Here is a 16,715-nt window from a genome sequence, read left to right as displayed (position 1 = left end):
CAAAACAATCAAAGGGTGACGTGCAATAAAAACTGTTTTAAGAAGATACAAAAGACTACTACTAATGATATGTGACACTATTTTTACAGCTCCATAACGGCAACATGCGATCTGGTGCCATTATCAGTCTTCAAGCCAGCAGCTTCTTCACTCTCCTTTAGCGTGTATGGCTGGACGAGCAATGTCTTGACACGTTTCTTGTGTAGTTTAGTCTTTAGATGTAAATCCATGACTGTTTGAGTAACAAAGTATCGAGCGCACTGTGTTGTTTTTGATCGAGTTAGCTTGGAGGCTGAACACACAAGCAACTTTTAGCTTACGTGAAGGCAGTAGTGCTGTCCTAGCCCGGGTAGTTCTGCATCAGGTGCTTGTTGAGTCAACACTTTCGGAGTCTATAAAGCGAAAGATGTTTGCAATGTCAGCAACAATGTTGCGGTTTCCTCGAACTGGAGTCTAATCAAGACAGCACCGACCTTTAGATCATCGAAAATTTGATCTAGGTCCTTTGTCCTAGCCCTTGTGCGCCCAGCTCTCTTCACATCACGAACGGAATGATGAACTTTATGTCTCCTATTTGTGTTTGTGTGGTGAATTGAGTTAGCTGTGCTTGAATACAATGTATATGTATGTGCACATGAAATGACCTGAATGTGCGAATAATACCTTTGCGGTTGACCCATCGTTGTTGTTCCTAGGCGCTAATAGTCCAAAGTTTGTCAAGAAAAAAAAAACACAATCAGCTATAATGATGCATAGGGTTTGGAGTAATATGACGCGTTTACTGTCGTCGGGAGGCATAAGAACATGTACATTGCCAATTATTGGAATAAGGTCGCTTATAAACACATCCTGCAATTTGCTACTAACAAGAACAGCACCATCAGCATTCATCCAACCACATACCGTCATCCCACCTTGTAAACCATTCATTCCATCTTCATTCACTCAGCAGATACGCTCATATCGGATAAAAACTAGTCTCAAGAGGAGATGTGAGGTAAGAAACATCCACATTTCACCACATGGGACTAGACATCTACCAACATAACAAGACATCGTCAATCACGTCTTGTATTGCATCAAAACCACTCACAATTCCCTCTTTTACTCTAATTAGGGATGCTTCTTTGTCAAGAGGAAGGGCAAACTTCGAGTGCTATGTAAGCTCAATCCAAAACATAAACAGAGGTCTAGATAGACGTATATCATCAACATCGAACAGGCTCCTCTCTCTCTGTAAATACTACCAAAAGGGAAAATAAACTTAATCGGCCTCAGTCACCCATTACTGTCAAAGCTCAAGGTTGTGAACCTCTTGTCTGGTTGTTGAACGTTGTCACATCGAATTCATCAGACATCTGGCTTCACACGAGAGATGCGCTGTTGAAGGTCGCTGAGTAAACAGTGCAGTGGTGGGTTTCATTGTCCAAGAAGCACGCTTGCAAAAATGGTTGAAATTGTCTTGTATCGACTCGTTCTTCAACAGGACGTGTCGCATAGCGTGTGCATTATTATATTACAGCGCGTTCCTGCACTTGCTCCTGCGTTCTTTTCTTGAAATCACGCTCCTTTTATTTTATAAGTAACAACTTGAAACATTTTTGCATTAATTACGCCAGATCAGAGCAGACAAGTCAGGATGGAGGCACCACAATCCATAGAGGTAACTGATGCGCCCGATAATGAATCCAGTGCTGCTCCTGCCCCGCCCTCAAACCCACAAGGAACAACACCGTCGCCACGAAAGAGCATGTCAAACCAAGGACAATCGCCAAACAAGTCATTGTCGTCCGCTACCCGTGTATCGTCCAGGAATAATCTGGCGGGCAGTCGAACCAATTTATTGGCTAGTAAATCCAATCTACATGGATCAAAGGGAAATCTGGTTGGAACATCCCGTTCTAATCTCGCAGGGGCATCTCAACTGGGTAGTATGAGGAATGTAAACAAGGGTGATGGTACCACTGGTGGTGGTCTAGGAAGTGCTGGATCTTCTGCTGGTGCTGCTACCCAGGCTGTCATGTATGAAAACTCGTACAAGATGAAACCTGATAGAAAGTGCGTATATCCTGTAACGGGACTTTGATCTAGTCATTTCAACATTTGCAATGCCTTTATTATTGCATGGAACTGTTGTTTACTATTATTTCAGAATTGATCCACCCTCGGAACGATGTTGATACATGTTGACACTGACCTTGTACACACATATTCTAGATTCCGAAGTGAAGCTGTAAAACGAATGGTAGATGAAATACTAGTAGAGAAACTCAACAAGGTCAAGTATGACCCTGAAAAGACACCGGAACTAGTCAAAACAATATCACACGAGATATTATTCGCAGTCAAGAGTAAGTTCAAGACAAACTGTAGAATAGTGCTCTGTTACCGTGTTTCCCTAGACTCAATCTCTTTGTGTCTTGTAGAGTTTGACTTTGATCGATACAAGATCGTCGTGGACGTTACAATTGGAGAATTCAAAGGACAAGGAATCCGTGCTCAATCAAGAGCCCTGTGGGACACTTCAACAGATTCATTTGCTTCATCGAGCTACCATAACGTAAGACCCTTGAATTTTGGATCCTTCCGTCGTCTTTGTCGCTGACAAAATTTGCTTTACCTCAAAAAGGCTACCATGTTTTGTATCGCTATGGTTTTTGGATTGTATTTCGAGTAAACCCCCCCACAAGTAAATTATCCACTTCTTGTTGTATATTTCCTATTGAGTGAAGTGTACATTCTGCCTATACTATATAACGCTATTAGAAAAACCAGTGCCTTTTGCGTTTGTCTGGTTGTAGCTGCGCTTGGTATTGCACGGCGTGAGCTGCCGATGCTGCAAATGAATTGGCCATTGCTACACTAGGATCTTGATGCTAAAAATGAAGTGGTTTTGTGAGTTAACATTGATTGCTACATTGCAGTATGCTCTTTACCTGAGGAGTCTCAGCAATGACATTGGGTGCACAAACACCACATCCTTGAAGCTCGACTCGACGTTTGAAGTCCACCATGCCTGAGGACCACAACCACCAGCTCTTGATGATCAAAATCAATTGATCGACGTGTTCGGTTACAGCAGCTTCATAATCCTTGTGCTGAACAACAAGAGCCCGTTTAGAAACCTCCAACCGTCGAATCTTCTCCAAGCAGATAGTTATAAATTCATCTCGTTCAGCAAGCAGTTTTTCTCTCTCCAAGAAATTCTTGTCTACAGGATGAGAGCCTACATCGACTCCAGAATCACCGTATATGATTGACGTTGGTACAACACGGTTGGATTCAAGACAGCTCATTCCGCGAACCAGCTGCTGTATAGATTCTTGCTTGCTTGCCACAAAAGCCTGCCATTCTGGATCATCGTCCTCTTGCTCCTGGCTGACAGATTCGGCTACCTCAACCTCCTCTCCATTAACACGAGCATTCAGGATTTCGATTTCACATTTCAGAGAACCTATTATCTTGTTGAGACTTTCGATTTCCTCGTTACTAGCACCATTGGATGTCGGTATATCGGTAGGGTTGAGATTCCTGGATACTGCTTGCTTTCTCAAGTCACGAACAGCAGGATTCTGTCGTTTCACCAATGCCACACGGTTTTGCCATTCAGTAACAGCCACCTTGAGCTCCTGACTATGCGCATTCTCACGATCACACAAATCATGCCTTGCAGCAGCTAACTGATTACTCAATACTGTCAGCCGGGTCTCATATTCAGCCCTGACAGTCTTTAACGTCTTGTCTGAATCCTCCACGAGAAGCTTATACCGGTTCAGTTCACTCCACAGGGTATCTAGCGAGCCCTGATATCCAGACTTTGGAGTGTGTTGCTTGGTAGTAAGATCGGATATATGGTGTTGATGAGCTTCAATTGCGCTAACGTGGGCCTTCTTGAGTGTTTGATGCTCATCTTTAAGTCCTACTAGCTCGACACGGACTTGATTCAAGGCTTCGACGGCTTTGGATCGTTCTTGTTCTAGACCTTCAAGTTCAGTACGCCAGATTTCAGCTTGAGATTGAGTTTGTGCCAGCAGGCTCGTTTTGACTTGTTCGAGGGCCTCTTCATGAGCAACGTCAATTACACCTTTCATTTTAACGAGTTCGGCTTGAAGTTCTCTGTGTTTATCTCGAGCAGCTACATCCTTGATTGTTTGGATTTGGGTTTCTAGGGCAGCCAATGCCATACCCTTATCATTCACATCTCTACGTAGATTGTCTCGTTCGTCTGCCAGCTCATCTAGACGTTTAGACAAACATGCATTGGTGGCAGTCAACTTGGAGATGGTCTCCTCGAGTACGGATGTCTTCTGGTCGATGCTTCTATCGTCAACTTCCTTTTGAGCGAGATGTGTCGAAAGGTTATCTTGAACCCTACGTAGCTCAACATGCAACGACTCGATTTTGGTAACTTGATCTTGACGGCGCTTCTCGGATTCTCCATGCGATTGAGTCAATTGTTGAGTTAAAGAAACCAGCTGCTGTTGACTGGAATTGAGATTGCACTTGGTCGATTCTAGCTCTTGTTTTATAGAGGTCATGGCTGCTCTGCTCTTCGCAATATCGTCACGGCTCTTGTCGAGGTCTTGTTTGGTAACCTTGTAGTTACTCTCAGCTTCGGCTAACTTGGCTTGTAACTCGGTCCGTTCCTTTTTGATTGATTCCAATTGTTGCGATAATTCCTTGATTTGTTTCTTCCATCTCTCAACATCCTTTGTCATATCACTCTTTTGCTGGTTCGACTCTTGTCTTTGCTGGCTGCATTCTTCACTGTGCTTTGTGAAATCTTCCTTCACTTTCGACAATTCGTCCTTGAGTTTCAAGGCCTGTTTCTTGAATTCGTCTCGTTGTTTCACGATATCGTCACGTTGAGTGCTCAGCTCAATACATTGACTGTTGGTGGCGACATGTGTAGTCTGCAAACTTGAGTATTCATTCTTGAGCTTTCTCAGAGCTTCGACCGTTTTTTCTAACTTTTGCTCCTTTTGTATAGACGTCTCCTGAGCCAACCGATATTGATCTTCTAGTTCTTGGAGAGCTCTTTCGAGTCTGCCAACTCGCACGGTAGAGTTTAACAAATCATTTTTCAACGCCTTGACCAATTTAGGATCGTTCGAGATGTCGTTAGCAGCAAATGTGGTGATCATCGTTCTGACACTACGTTCCATGGGTGTGATAGGTTGCTGAGGTGCAATATGCTCGTCCTCAACTTCAGTTGCTAGAGCTAAAACATTACGTTGTGGAGAGTTTGGTGCGGATTTATGGGCTGTACTGAGATCATTTATAGGACGTGCCAGTCTGTTCGACGAAGTACGAGTTCTCCTTCCGTCCAATTGTTGTTGCTGTTGCATCTTTATTGTGAGATCTGCCAACTCGACTTTCACCTTGTCCCTATCTGCTACAACCAGACTCAATTCTGCTTGCAAGTCCTGCACGGTTCCGTTCAAGACATTGACTCGTTCTAGAGCTTCTGATCGGGTTTGACTGAGTTCTCGCGTCTTTAGATCCAACGACTGTGAATGGGCCTTGTTTTGCTTCAAGGCAGCCGACAGCTCAGAACGAATGGAATCACGCTCCATCAGTACAGCAGAGGAATCTTTCTTTGATTTCTCTACTTGCTCCGTCAATTGTTGAATCTGAGCTTGCATCATTGGCACCTGTGAGCTGGCTTGTTGCGATTCTGCCAGTTCGCCTTTGAGTTTCTTGATTAAGCTCTTGACTTCCTGGTTCTGCTTTTTACGACTGGCCACGTAATCGGCGTGTCCATCGTTGGCTGCATCAAGTGCGACAACAGAGGCAACCAACTCGTCTTTCAGCTTGCCGACTTCGGCTTCCAAAGACTCTATTTGAGCTTGTAATGGCTTGACCGATTTACCACGAGATTCATCAATTTGTTTGAGTTTGTCCTTCAAAACGGCATTGGATTTTTTCAACGAGTCTAATTCACTGGGATCAATGGCTGTACTTGCAAGCCTTTCGCTTTGCTTCTCCAGCTCAGCGTACTTGTTCTTCCATTCCTTTATCTGCAGCTGCAGTGACTCGACAGCGGCTCCTGTACCTGCCGAATCTTGGTTGGGATTTGAGCGTTGTGGAGATGGCGACGGAGGCTGGAAGGCCAGATTAAATTCTTTGGCGATTCCGCTAGCAATGCCACCAAAGAAAGTTTCTTGATTCTTTTTGGGAGTTTCGGAGAGCATGGGCTTATTAGATGGTCGAAGTTGTCCTGGAAGAGGCTTTGGTAATAGATTACAATCATGTTCCACCGACTTGGAAGATGACTCGATAAGCTCCTGAGATGTAGAATGTGATGAGTGTAGCTCGATCGGTATGGTTTTGGGTGAGCGAGTTAGCATTGGGCGTGGTGTAGGGAGAGTCGGCTCGTGAGTTATAGAATGTGATGAATTCAGCTCGATGGGCACGGTTTTGGGCGAGCGATTTAGAATTCCACGTGGCGTCGGGAGACTTGGTTCGTCAGGCATCGAACGAGATGGGTTGAGTTCGACTGGCATGGTTTTGGGTGAGCGAGTCAATATTGGGCGTGGTGTAGCTTGAGGAATATTTCTAGAAATATCAAGATCGAGTGGCATCCCCATAGTCTTCGGAGACCTAGTCAGCATTCCACGTGGTAGCGGACCTGGCCGAGTCTCTATTGGTAGTCGACTTTCTGTAGGTTGTGGTGAAGCAGCTTTCTGAAACGTTCCATCTTTTGCAATCACGTCCATCAAATCCAATAGACCATGCTGCTGCTGCAAAGTGGGTGCAGGACTGCCGTGACGACTTCCAGGAGCTAAATGTTTAAAACAGTTCGTGAGTGACACCTCAAATCGACGATTCCTAAGCAAGCAAGTATTTACGAGTTCTCTTTGGAGACGGTGGTCCTGAGTAGAATTCAGACTCGTCGAGATCAGAGTCGCTTCCTTTCCTCTCTATTTCAGATGCAGATTTCTTTGCCCAGACGTTCGACGAGGATTCATTTGCATCTTCAGGCGAATCCTCGTTTCCATCAAAGTCAAAATTGGAAGATTTAAGAAACGAAAACATGGTGGAGGATTGACTTGTGGGTCCTACACGATGGTGTAGAAAAAATTGTTAGAAATTTTATCAGGAACGAATGAGGAGAACTAAGGCCGCACTGTTAGGGAGAGCACAAGATCAGTGGTAATAATCCGCACCAAATGATCCTGGGCGCACTCGTTCGCTTCGTTCTACTTTCGTTCGCCTAAAGTCTTTTGCGTAGCTTGCTGGGTTTCTAAGGAAGGGGAAGTTGCAACTACAGAAACTTTTCGAGTTTGCGAGCTTATTCAAGCCGACCAGCTTTATAAGCTGTGGCACAAGACCACTGCTATCTCATGCAAACAACACGACAATGAGGAAGGGCTGCTATATACGATTCTGAAGCGCAATTACAAAGTTATGTTACACGGCTGATAATGAGACACTTCCTCGAGCTATATGGAATTTACAATCGATCATGCCACAAATTCTTTGAGAATTCGTCATCCTTTTTGACAAACTCGTTCTTCAAAAAGTCCCCAATAGGTTCAGGAGGATCTAAACCATACTTTTTTGCCCTTTCCCAGCGTTCCAAGCGAGTTAGTCCAACGATGGGTCCAAACTATCGATATTGAAAGCGTCAGACACTGCGATTGACGAGATTACTGACGGTTAGACAATACGTACTTTACCGTTCATATCAAAAGCCTCCAAGATTTGGATTGTTTGAGCGCGATTGGTAAACCAATTCCTATATTCCAAGAGACAGGCGAGCTTTAGACGTTGGGCGATGGCAGCAAGTGATGTTGGGTCGTCACCCACCTTATTTCAGTAGGCAATCCGACGGGAACCTTTGCAGATGGAGTAGGTTTGGGCGACTTCTTTGGCAGTGGTAGTATTATTTCATGATCTTGTCTCGCCCGTTTGGTTGGTCTGACTTGTTCATAGTCGTCCTCGTCCTCAACGTCAGATGAAGGGCCCCATTCATTCAGTTCTTGATCTTCTTGTATCAAGAAGTTGAGTTCTGCATCATCATAGGAGGTAGTAGATTTCGGAGTGGCTATAGTCGTATCCTCCCTTCTGGTAGATTCAGTTGATTTCTGTTTGGTAGTGTTGTTGTTGGCTCTATCGGTGATTTTGGATTGTTTGAATTGAGAAGCTGTTATTTTTGGCTGGCTACTAGCTGCAGCAGAAGCAGTCCGCTTGGTACTGGTCTTCTTTGAAGACATGTTGGCTGTTTTGACGTCACGGATGTAGTTGAGGAGACGCGACGAGAGCGTCCACTTCAAAATATGGAAATATGCGGACGACTGCAGAATCAGTTGCAATAGAGTTATCCTCAATACCACCGTGAAACGTTTACGCGATCACGTCCCAGTTGAATGTGAACTTTCGTGTTTGATCTCCAAGTTGATTTTCGGTAGCAGACAGGATGGCATCACATCCAACTGCACCAATAAGTCAGCTCGCTGCAAAGGTACGTCACCACATTATATATCTGCTTTCTTCTCGTTTGCTTTGTATTTCAGATTGAACAAACTCATCAAACAATCTGGCTGAATCTTGTCTACATTTATAGCGACGAATACGGCATCTCAAGTCGCTGCATATACGCAATGTCACTCTACCGGATGCCGCATTGTCTTCCACATCGCTGCTTTCTTCGAAACGACCTCCTGCTCGTGTTAATCTATACAATCTGCCAGACACATTCTACGAACTGTGCTTGCCAGAATCACCTCGTATTCATCCTCATCGTCATTGTCCCTGATGGCATACGTACTAAATTTCCTAATCTATCTCTTGTAGATCCCGTCTTTTTTCAAAGTGAATTGATGGTCGCGTCGTGTGTAAGACACGTTTGAAACTTTCTGATGATTTTAACTCGTTCTAATACACTCACTGTCAATTTCAGAATCCAAATTGGAATAATGTGGCTGAAGCAACCATATCGCCATGGATCTCTCCCATCTTGCCAGACGGGACGGCTACATCGCAGGAATCTGAAGATCAAGAGACCAAACAACCTCCAGCAGTGCAGGATCAGGAGGCACCACCACTACCAGAACGACCGCATTCCAAACCACTGATACCCAGAATGCTCAACTCGCTAGATAGATTCATCCTCAAAGTCTGGGCACGGCTACACGATGCTTCGGAATATCACTTGATTGTCGAAACCGAAGTCAGTCTAAAGCACTTGGACTTTGTATCCAACGAGGTACATGCTCTATAGAATGCTTTTCTTTTTTTATTCAATCTACGGGATGAGAACGACCACACTAATTCTTGAGCTAACACGTCATCACATGATTGTCATTGATAGTTGACGCAAGTAGACGCCAATTGGCCTCCTAATTATATACTCTTTGGCTTGGAAGGTGTCTACTTTACTATCGGCGATGAATTGGCACCGGTAACCTACCGTACCTTATAGATGTCTTCGCTGACAGCTGACCTCGCTTGAATTTGCATTTAGCGATTGGTGGATCAGACGCATCCAGATGATGATGCTCCAGTTGTTAAAGTTGATGGCAACAAGGTCTCGTCTCATTGCCGCGAATCCATGCTCCTTTGTTTTGTCTTAAAAACATGCTCATTGAAATCTGTCATGCTTAGATACGGCCATCGTACAAATATGATGCCATTGCAAAGATTGTAGCAGCTCAACAAGAGATTTGGGAGTTGCAGTGTAGCAATTGTAGTCTAGTGGACGAGGCTCAACAACTAATGGCCTCGCCGACCCATGATAAAGCGCCTCTGGTAAGCTCGATGTGCTTCTTCAATAATATGGCTTTGATGTTTGTCGTGATTAGCAACAGCATGCTCATGACAATACTAATAGACGCGGAAATATCGAGACCAAAAGTCTAGAATCTCCTTGATTGAAAAGGAAATCACATCGTTCACCCAAGATATCCAAGCAGGTGTGACAACCACTCGTTGCAATGATTTCAACTCCTTCAATTAAACTGATTTTTCTTTCTCGACCCACCCTAGATCGACATCGATTAAAAGATTTGCAGAATACCATACTGAGTAGAAGACGGCAACTTCAGGACTCTCAAGTTTCTAGAGAAGCTATAAGACATGCTCTAGAGTCCCGTCGTGATTTGTTGTCAGGAAAAAAGTCAGTTTGATGTTGAAAGCATAATCTCGGTTACTCTGCACGTTACTCATTCCAACAAATTGATTCTAAATAGGACCGACGTCTCCAAATCTACACTGTCGATTAGTAGACGGCAACGAGAGTTGATCACTAATCTCAAAGACATATTTCCTATTGAGCAGTCAACGTTTGATGTCCTCACTTATACCATATGCGGTCTCCGATTACCCAACGCTGACTACACAGGTCAGTTTGCAAAGCCGTGTGATTGCATCATCTAAATTCACTCGTCGTCTGATGATCTACAATGGGTCTGTCTTAGGACAAGACGACGAAAAGATTGCCACCGCCCTTGGCTTCACAGCTCATTTGATATGTATGATTGCATTCTATTTGGAAGTGCCTTTGAGATATAGTCCTCGGCCCATGTCCTCTCGAGCGACGATAATTGATGGAGTGAGCCAGCAGTATCAAGATAACAATGAGTACGTTGATACTGCACTAATGCCAAAAAAATTCGCATTTGCTGAACTATTGGTCATCTCGCAGGTTCCCATTGTTTTCTCGAGGCTCTGATCGGTTTCGGTTTGATTATGGAGTGTTTTTGCTAAACAAGAATGTCGAGCAGGTAGACCTTGTCGCACTTTCTTCATCATTCAATCAGTCGATTCACTGTCTTTTTGCAGTTAATGAATCATGTGGGTCTGAACGTTTCTAATCTTCGTAATACCCTTCCCAACCTCAAAATCTTATGCCAAACGATATCCAACTGGAGGTATGATTCGTGTTGGTCAAATAATGCTTATCTTTATTATGTACTTACAAACTCGGTGATAGGGTTGAGGAAGAGCCACGAAACGATGTTGGAGGCCTCGTGTCATCCTCGTCTTCATCGACACAAGGAGACAGTAATAATCGAATTCGTTCGCCGACATTCAAGAATGGCGCGTGGTTGCCTCCGCCGCCCATTCTAGAAAATGGAAACGCCAATAAAATTATCAGTGTTCCAATCCAAGCAACAGAGGGCAACCATCTAGATGATTTTATACCACCGTTACCGCCAAGAAGTCCACCACCATTCTCGTCATCAGTTGGTGCTCTGCGTCAAATGATGGGTGGTTGGGATGCTAATAAACCATTACCAGACCTTGTGCGTCCCAAAAAGGACTATGTTGCAGTCACGCAGACTGCCTTGTAATAACAATGTCAATAACATATATCATAAGTAACACACTGTACATTGAAACAACCTGTCCTTGTTTGAGACTGACGATGCTTTTATTCATTGACATTGAAAGAGCAACTTATGATGGACACAATTTTGCGATGCAGGGAATCAAATCAGAACCAGGATGGACTCTTTCGCTCGCTTCCAACGTTTCCAGCAGAATCAGTGAGTTCATCTTTCTTGGTCATCCTGGCAATAATGACTGGGCAACTGTGGGTTGGAAATGAGATTGTCGTGTTAGCAACCAAAATCAAAAGCAAGTAGCAAATTCACACCAACACATTGGGTCTTCACTTACTCTTGCACATTCTTGATGCAATACTGGGACACGCTGCCAACCAATAGGCCTTCAACGTGACTCTTACCAGCACTGCTCAGTACCAGAAAAGCAGGTTTGACTACAAATGATGGAGTTAGTCGTTAAATTCATCGAAACTACTGAAAAGATATACTTGACCAAAAAAAAAACATAGGAAACTGATCAACTTGTTACCTTCTTCAGCTTGAGAGGCGATGGCTTGACCTGTAAAAGCCTACGAGGTTACAACACATTCGACGCGAATCACACAAAATGCACACATCACTGCATACCTGCATTGTTGGAGACAACGACACGAGTTCCCATTGAGACTGCGATTCCTTCAGCTTCATAAGCAGCTCGAAGCAATGTCTTGACCCTGGAAGTGGTCTACCAACCAAAAAGTGAAGGTAGGTAAACCCTTGATGAGCCTGGGGTAGTGCTTTTGTGTCCAAAGTAAAACGTACCGATTCCCTTTCGGATTCCTTGTCAATGACAGTGACGACGACCAGCTTGTCTCTATGTAGATATGAGGACTCTGTCAACACTAGCTACATGAGGGATCTGACACCACCGACTTACCCGGACACCAACAAGTAGTCAAATACCCATTGCAAGGCGGCTAGGTATGAGATATTGTGATGAGAAAGGTGTGGACGGATGTTAAAGAGAAAAACGAGTGAAATCGTCACCTGAGGAATGTCGGGATTCATCTAGGCCCATCAATACGGTCTTGTTTGCGCGTTGTTTTGGAGAAGGTACAGGTAGTGCCGAGGTTGATACGTTGATTGAAGCCATGTTGATTTACCTTGAGGTAAGAAAAGTAAGGACGAAGATTAGAATTTGATTGACCTTTGATGCATGTTGGGAAGGCCAATGCACGTAATGTGCGACAATATGCAGATCGACAAGTTCAAAAGGTAGATCAGTAAATGCCATAATACATAAAATTCACATAAAGCTATGAGGCTTTAATTGCAAAAACCCACCTTGGGTAAATTCAAACCAAAACCTGAACGCTTGTCTAGATCAGAGACAGCACTTACTAGTGATGAAGAAGGACTGCCTTGTTTAGAATTCCTATAAAATATTCTCTTCTCTCTTGGTACTTTTGAGATGGAACTGCAAAAAAGGCGTTTGAATGAATGAGTCAACCACGAGTCATAAAGTCAAAGTCACGCTAGCAACCACGAGAAGCACCAAAAGTCACGCCCAAACAGGATTTGTATGGTTTTATTTCAATAAATACACGCGTAAAGAAGCAGCTTACATCCACCTACACCTTCTATCGGCCTCCATGAACTTCCAAATTGTTCGAATGTGTTATTGCCAACCTCGCGGAATGCAACCCACAGGCTGGTGGACTTGATCAAACCATGTTTGGATGTATCGTAGCTGGGCGAATGGTATGTCTTGCCTACTCATCTTATTAGCTATTGCCGAATGCTCGTTTGCTAACTTGAAGCGCTCGGGTAGGTTCAGACAAACTTACAACAAGGTACAATCACCCGTACATTGTGTGTAAGCCTTCCTTTACTAACCGATTATATCATCTACACTCTAGTCCAACCCACCAAATACTTGTTTGAACTGACCGACGCCCAAAACATCAACCATGTCGTCGTGTTTCTGACTGAAGGCCTCCCTGCTGGTTTTGCTTGCACCGTATTCTTGCACTGGTATATATCATCTACATTTCTTCTCTTGCTGCATTCATCTATTCACGCAAACCAACGTCTTGATCATCTAACACACGACTTACATTTCTAGGCCCGGCGCATCAACAACCAGCTGGCGTCTCCTCGGCATGATCTCCAACGACAAACCCTCTGCCATATTCAAACTCGGCGGCAAGGAATGGTTTCAATCTCAAGTCCAGTCTACAAACGATCTCATGGTTGATGAAGTCCCCATATCAATCACAGCCCAGCTTGGCATATCAATCGAACCTATTGAGTCGGTATTTAGCCAGATCTCAACTCTCCCACAACTCCCTCATACATCAAGTCTCATGAGCATGATGGGTAGCTCGGACGCCAACATGATGCAAAGCGAGTCGACTGCTCTTGTACCCGCAAGGGATCCGGTTAGGATGGTTTCGTTGATAATAGAGGTATGTGTGCTTTTTGAATTGGTATTACGTGCTACATAAAACTTTGATGCTAACTCGTATATATACCTCTCAACATAGAACCTCTATAATTATCTAACAAGCTTTGCAGTCAACACTTCTCAAATCCCATCTGCCACTTTTGGAAGTACAGAGGCCACTTACATTCCAGCCAAGGTAAGTTTTGACATTTATCATGGGTAGATGTCCATTCGATAAAAATAATCTTTTCCTTTGTTTTCGCAAAGGCACTCCAAGAATGGTACTTCAAAACGAATGGAAAACTCAAAATGGATCCATCTGGAGGCTTCTTGAAGCAAGGTTGAAATTGCTTTTAGACACACACACTCTATAATTATAAAAACACAATTTATTGTACATTAGTATTGCTCCTACATTAAACGAACATTGCATCATCTACACGCAACTTCATGAAGTTTCTGAATTGCAAGTCATATCATTCAGCAGTAACATATCTCAACAAGACCCAGTTACACAGAAAGGGGTGATTTATTTGGTACAATCTTTGCCTACAACCTCTGCCTACAAACATCTTTTGCACAAAAAACATTCTACGGGTTTCATATGGGTTTTCAATAAGGAGAGTTTACGATAGACCTTCGACTCCTCAAGAGCTTTTGTGGTGTAGACAATTTCTTCTTATTAATCATCTCGACATTTTCAGGCAGGGTGACAATAATAGAATCATCAGATCCGTGTCTGAATTGATCAGATATGACTGTATCGTCATACTTTTTGATGTGATACTCATTCAACGCGCCTTTAAGTACACGTTTGAGATTCCAGGTAATGACATATGGACCTGATGATGTGACAATAGTCTTTTCCTGTGTATCTTCACCTGTATTGAAGCGAGCTGGAGTAAATGAGACTTCTACACCCATCCATGCTACATGTTCTGGTTTTAGTTTGAGCATTCGAGGTGTGGGCTTTTCACTTCCCATGGGTTTGTGGAAGCCAGATTCACCACTTTCCGTGACGACAGTAAGCAATAACAGATAGTTCTTACAGGTTCCTACAATTAATTTACCATCTGCTGTAGCGTCGATACCTATTATAGGATTACCATATCCAGGGAGTTGAGTCTTGGCTCTCAATCCGAGCTTGTTGAAAAGACGGATATCACCCTTGTTAGATGCTACCGCCAATTCTCCTTTACCGGTAGTGACGGCACATGAGAAGTCATTCTTTGTGACATATTGTTTGGTCTCTGCGTCTACTCGTTTATTACCCGACAATCGAGGATCGACTCTGAATATAGTATTGTGGTTGATACCGATAAAGGTCTTTTGTGGAGTGAGTTGGGCAAACTTGGAATCTGGCAATATGCTATCTACGGGAATTGTGTCGTCTACTTTCCATTCTTCTACGATACGACCACGTTCCAGATCCATGCGGAATATCGAATGCTCTTCGTTCGGTTTCATTATGAGCATAGACGAGTCCTGTTCGTGTAGCATTACTTTTCGGGGCGAGAAGGTTTTGTTGTTCATGTCTCGGACATTGTCGATGGTAGTGCTAAATTCGAGTCGATTATCGTCTGTATGCTTGAAAACACCTATGCGGTTGCCTCGTACAACAAAAGATCGATCGTATTTATATCCTACTGCTAGAGCCGAGTTCTTGTCACCGCCACGAGTGGTGGACGGAGAATCTTCTTCGTATTCGACTTCTTCTTCTTCTTCGTCATTGTCACCAGACTCTTCGTCTTCTTCCTCTTCATCGTCTTCATCATCTTTGACACCCAATTTAGCGAATGCGTCCTCCATGACAGTATCTTCTTCATATGCATCGATTAGATATCGTTGTTCATCCTGTTTTACTTTACCAAAGGCTTCATGATGATTTGTTTCGTACATGCATTTACCCAGCATGTCCTTGAATGCAGTTTCGGAAGGCGAGTCTGGGAATTTGATGGAAAGGGAATATATAATACGAGTGTCTGGTTCGGTATAAATCCAGACAAAGGACTGCGCTTCACGGTTGAAGGTGGGTGACATGGTATCATTTATAATCTGCGATACTACGGGTGCTCCTCTATCAGTGATTACCAAGTAGAATGTATATGGAGCAGTCTGTACCAATTCGAGCGTGACGGACGGATGTGTAGGACTGAATTGATTGAGTTCTGGGTGGTACAAGTATAGTGGAGCATTCAATATTTTGATCAACGAAGTTCCAGAGGGACCTGCTTGTGACTTTATATTGGGTGCTACACCTCCGACGAGTCCTTTTGGTTGACTGGCAGGTGTCGATGATGATGATGGTTCTGACTTGACGGCCAGAAAAGACCTCAAGTCCGATGATCTCGATGCTGGCTTTTTATTTGCTAGTGGAGATGATACTGGAGACGCTGACGAGTCAAATCGAGCAAGTGGTGTGTGTTTTGATGGGGTTTGCTGTTTTATGGGTGTGTGGGCGGGACTGGCACCACCAGCAGCCTTTTGGTTTGCCATATAAGTATGTACATCGCCCTGACTGGAGCCGTGTTTGAGTTCAAACATGCATTGGTAGAGCAGAGATTCGAAAGCGACAATAGTTGGGTCGTTTATAGAGGAGTCAATGACGAATTCCAACAGCTGGGAGCCCGTATCATCACCAGGATCCTTCCATAGTATCGATTTATGATTATTTGAGCGAGATACGAGCCTAAAGCCCAACTTTTCATCAATGAGGAATGCCTGTTCAGCGTCGAGACGATCAGGATCGATTTCATCTAGTTCCTGTTCGCCGTCTTCGTAAATCCTAGATATGACTAGTTGATAATGGAATGGCATGGTTGTCTTCTGTATAGTAGCAGAGGCCTCCTTGAAGATGCATTGTGTTGGATTCTTGAATTGAAGCGGATTGACCTTATTGAAGAGTCCTGATTGCAGTTGGAGGAGACTAGTTCCCTGGCCGCCATCATCCTGTGAGAATACAAGGCTGCCTAGTGCTTTGAGTGCCCACATTCTCGTAT

At 43.8% G+C, this 16,715-nt stretch overlaps 6 protein-coding genes across 6 annotated transcripts; 3 read left to right on the top strand and 3 right to left on the bottom strand.

The window, feature by feature from the left end:
- Positions 1-83: 83 nt before the first annotated feature.
- On the bottom strand, positions 84-680 carry SmJEL517_g04773 (uncharacterized protein; the record flags this gene model as incomplete). Its single annotated transcript, XM_031170701.1, has 4 exons — positions 84-260; positions 321-392; positions 474-570; positions 664-680. 4 exons carry the CDS (start codon positions 678-680, stop codon positions 84-86), a joined length of 363 nt encoding a protein of 120 aa, XP_031023316.1.
- A 959-nt stretch (positions 681-1,639) lies between these two features.
- SmJEL517_g04772 (uncharacterized protein) lies at positions 1,640-2,677 on the top strand (the record flags this gene model as incomplete). Its single annotated transcript, XM_031170700.1, has 4 exons — positions 1,640-2,058; positions 2,218-2,351; positions 2,427-2,560; positions 2,630-2,677. The coding sequence occupies 4 exons, from the start codon at positions 1,640-1,642 to the stop codon at positions 2,675-2,677; spliced, it is 735 nt and encodes a 244-aa protein (XP_031023317.1).
- Positions 2,678-8,422: 5,745 nt separating this feature from the next.
- SmJEL517_g04771 (uncharacterized protein) lies at positions 8,423-11,297 on the top strand (the record flags this gene model as incomplete). Its single annotated transcript, XM_031170699.1, has 14 exons — positions 8,423-8,467; positions 8,570-8,732; positions 8,800-8,840; positions 8,906-9,211; positions 9,317-9,406; positions 9,470-9,532; positions 9,610-9,753; positions 9,836-9,917; positions 9,991-10,120; positions 10,194-10,345; positions 10,422-10,584; positions 10,649-10,727; positions 10,786-10,874; positions 10,937-11,297. The coding sequence occupies 14 exons, from the start codon at positions 8,423-8,425 to the stop codon at positions 11,295-11,297; spliced, it is 1,908 nt and encodes a 635-aa protein (XP_031023314.1).
- Positions 11,298-11,440: 143 nt separating this feature from the next.
- On the bottom strand, positions 11,441-12,423 carry SmJEL517_g04770 (uncharacterized protein; the record flags this gene model as incomplete). The annotated part of the gene is made up of 7 exons (XM_031170698.1): positions 11,441-11,537; positions 11,626-11,725; positions 11,821-11,850; positions 11,919-12,015; positions 12,093-12,144; positions 12,208-12,247; positions 12,318-12,423. The coding sequence occupies 7 exons, from the start codon at positions 12,421-12,423 to the stop codon at positions 11,441-11,443; spliced, it is 522 nt and encodes a 173-aa protein (XP_031023315.1).
- Positions 12,424-13,001: 578 nt separating this feature from the next.
- SmJEL517_g04769 (uncharacterized protein) lies at positions 13,002-14,061 on the top strand (the record flags this gene model as incomplete). The annotated part of the gene is made up of 6 exons (XM_031170697.1): positions 13,002-13,031; positions 13,102-13,123; positions 13,190-13,304; positions 13,396-13,738; positions 13,817-13,912; positions 13,984-14,061. 6 exons carry the CDS (start codon positions 13,002-13,004, stop codon positions 14,059-14,061), a joined length of 684 nt encoding a protein of 227 aa, XP_031023329.1.
- A 267-nt stretch (positions 14,062-14,328) lies between these two features.
- SmJEL517_g04768 (uncharacterized protein) lies at positions 14,329-16,707 on the bottom strand (the record flags this gene model as incomplete). Its single annotated transcript, XM_031170696.1, has 1 exon — positions 14,329-16,707. One exon carries the CDS (start codon positions 16,705-16,707, stop codon positions 14,329-14,331), a length of 2,379 nt encoding a protein of 792 aa, XP_031023328.1.
- Between the last annotated feature and the right edge of the window lie 8 nt (positions 16,708-16,715).

This window comes from Synchytrium microbalum (assembly GCF_006535985.1).
Source record: "Synchytrium microbalum strain JEL517 chromosome Unknown SmJEL517_scf0035, whole genome shotgun sequence".
Taxonomy (NCBI): Eukaryota; Fungi; Chytridiomycota; class Chytridiomycetes; order Synchytriales; family Synchytriaceae; genus Synchytrium; species Synchytrium microbalum.
This window is presented reverse-complemented; position numbering and strand designations above follow the sequence as displayed.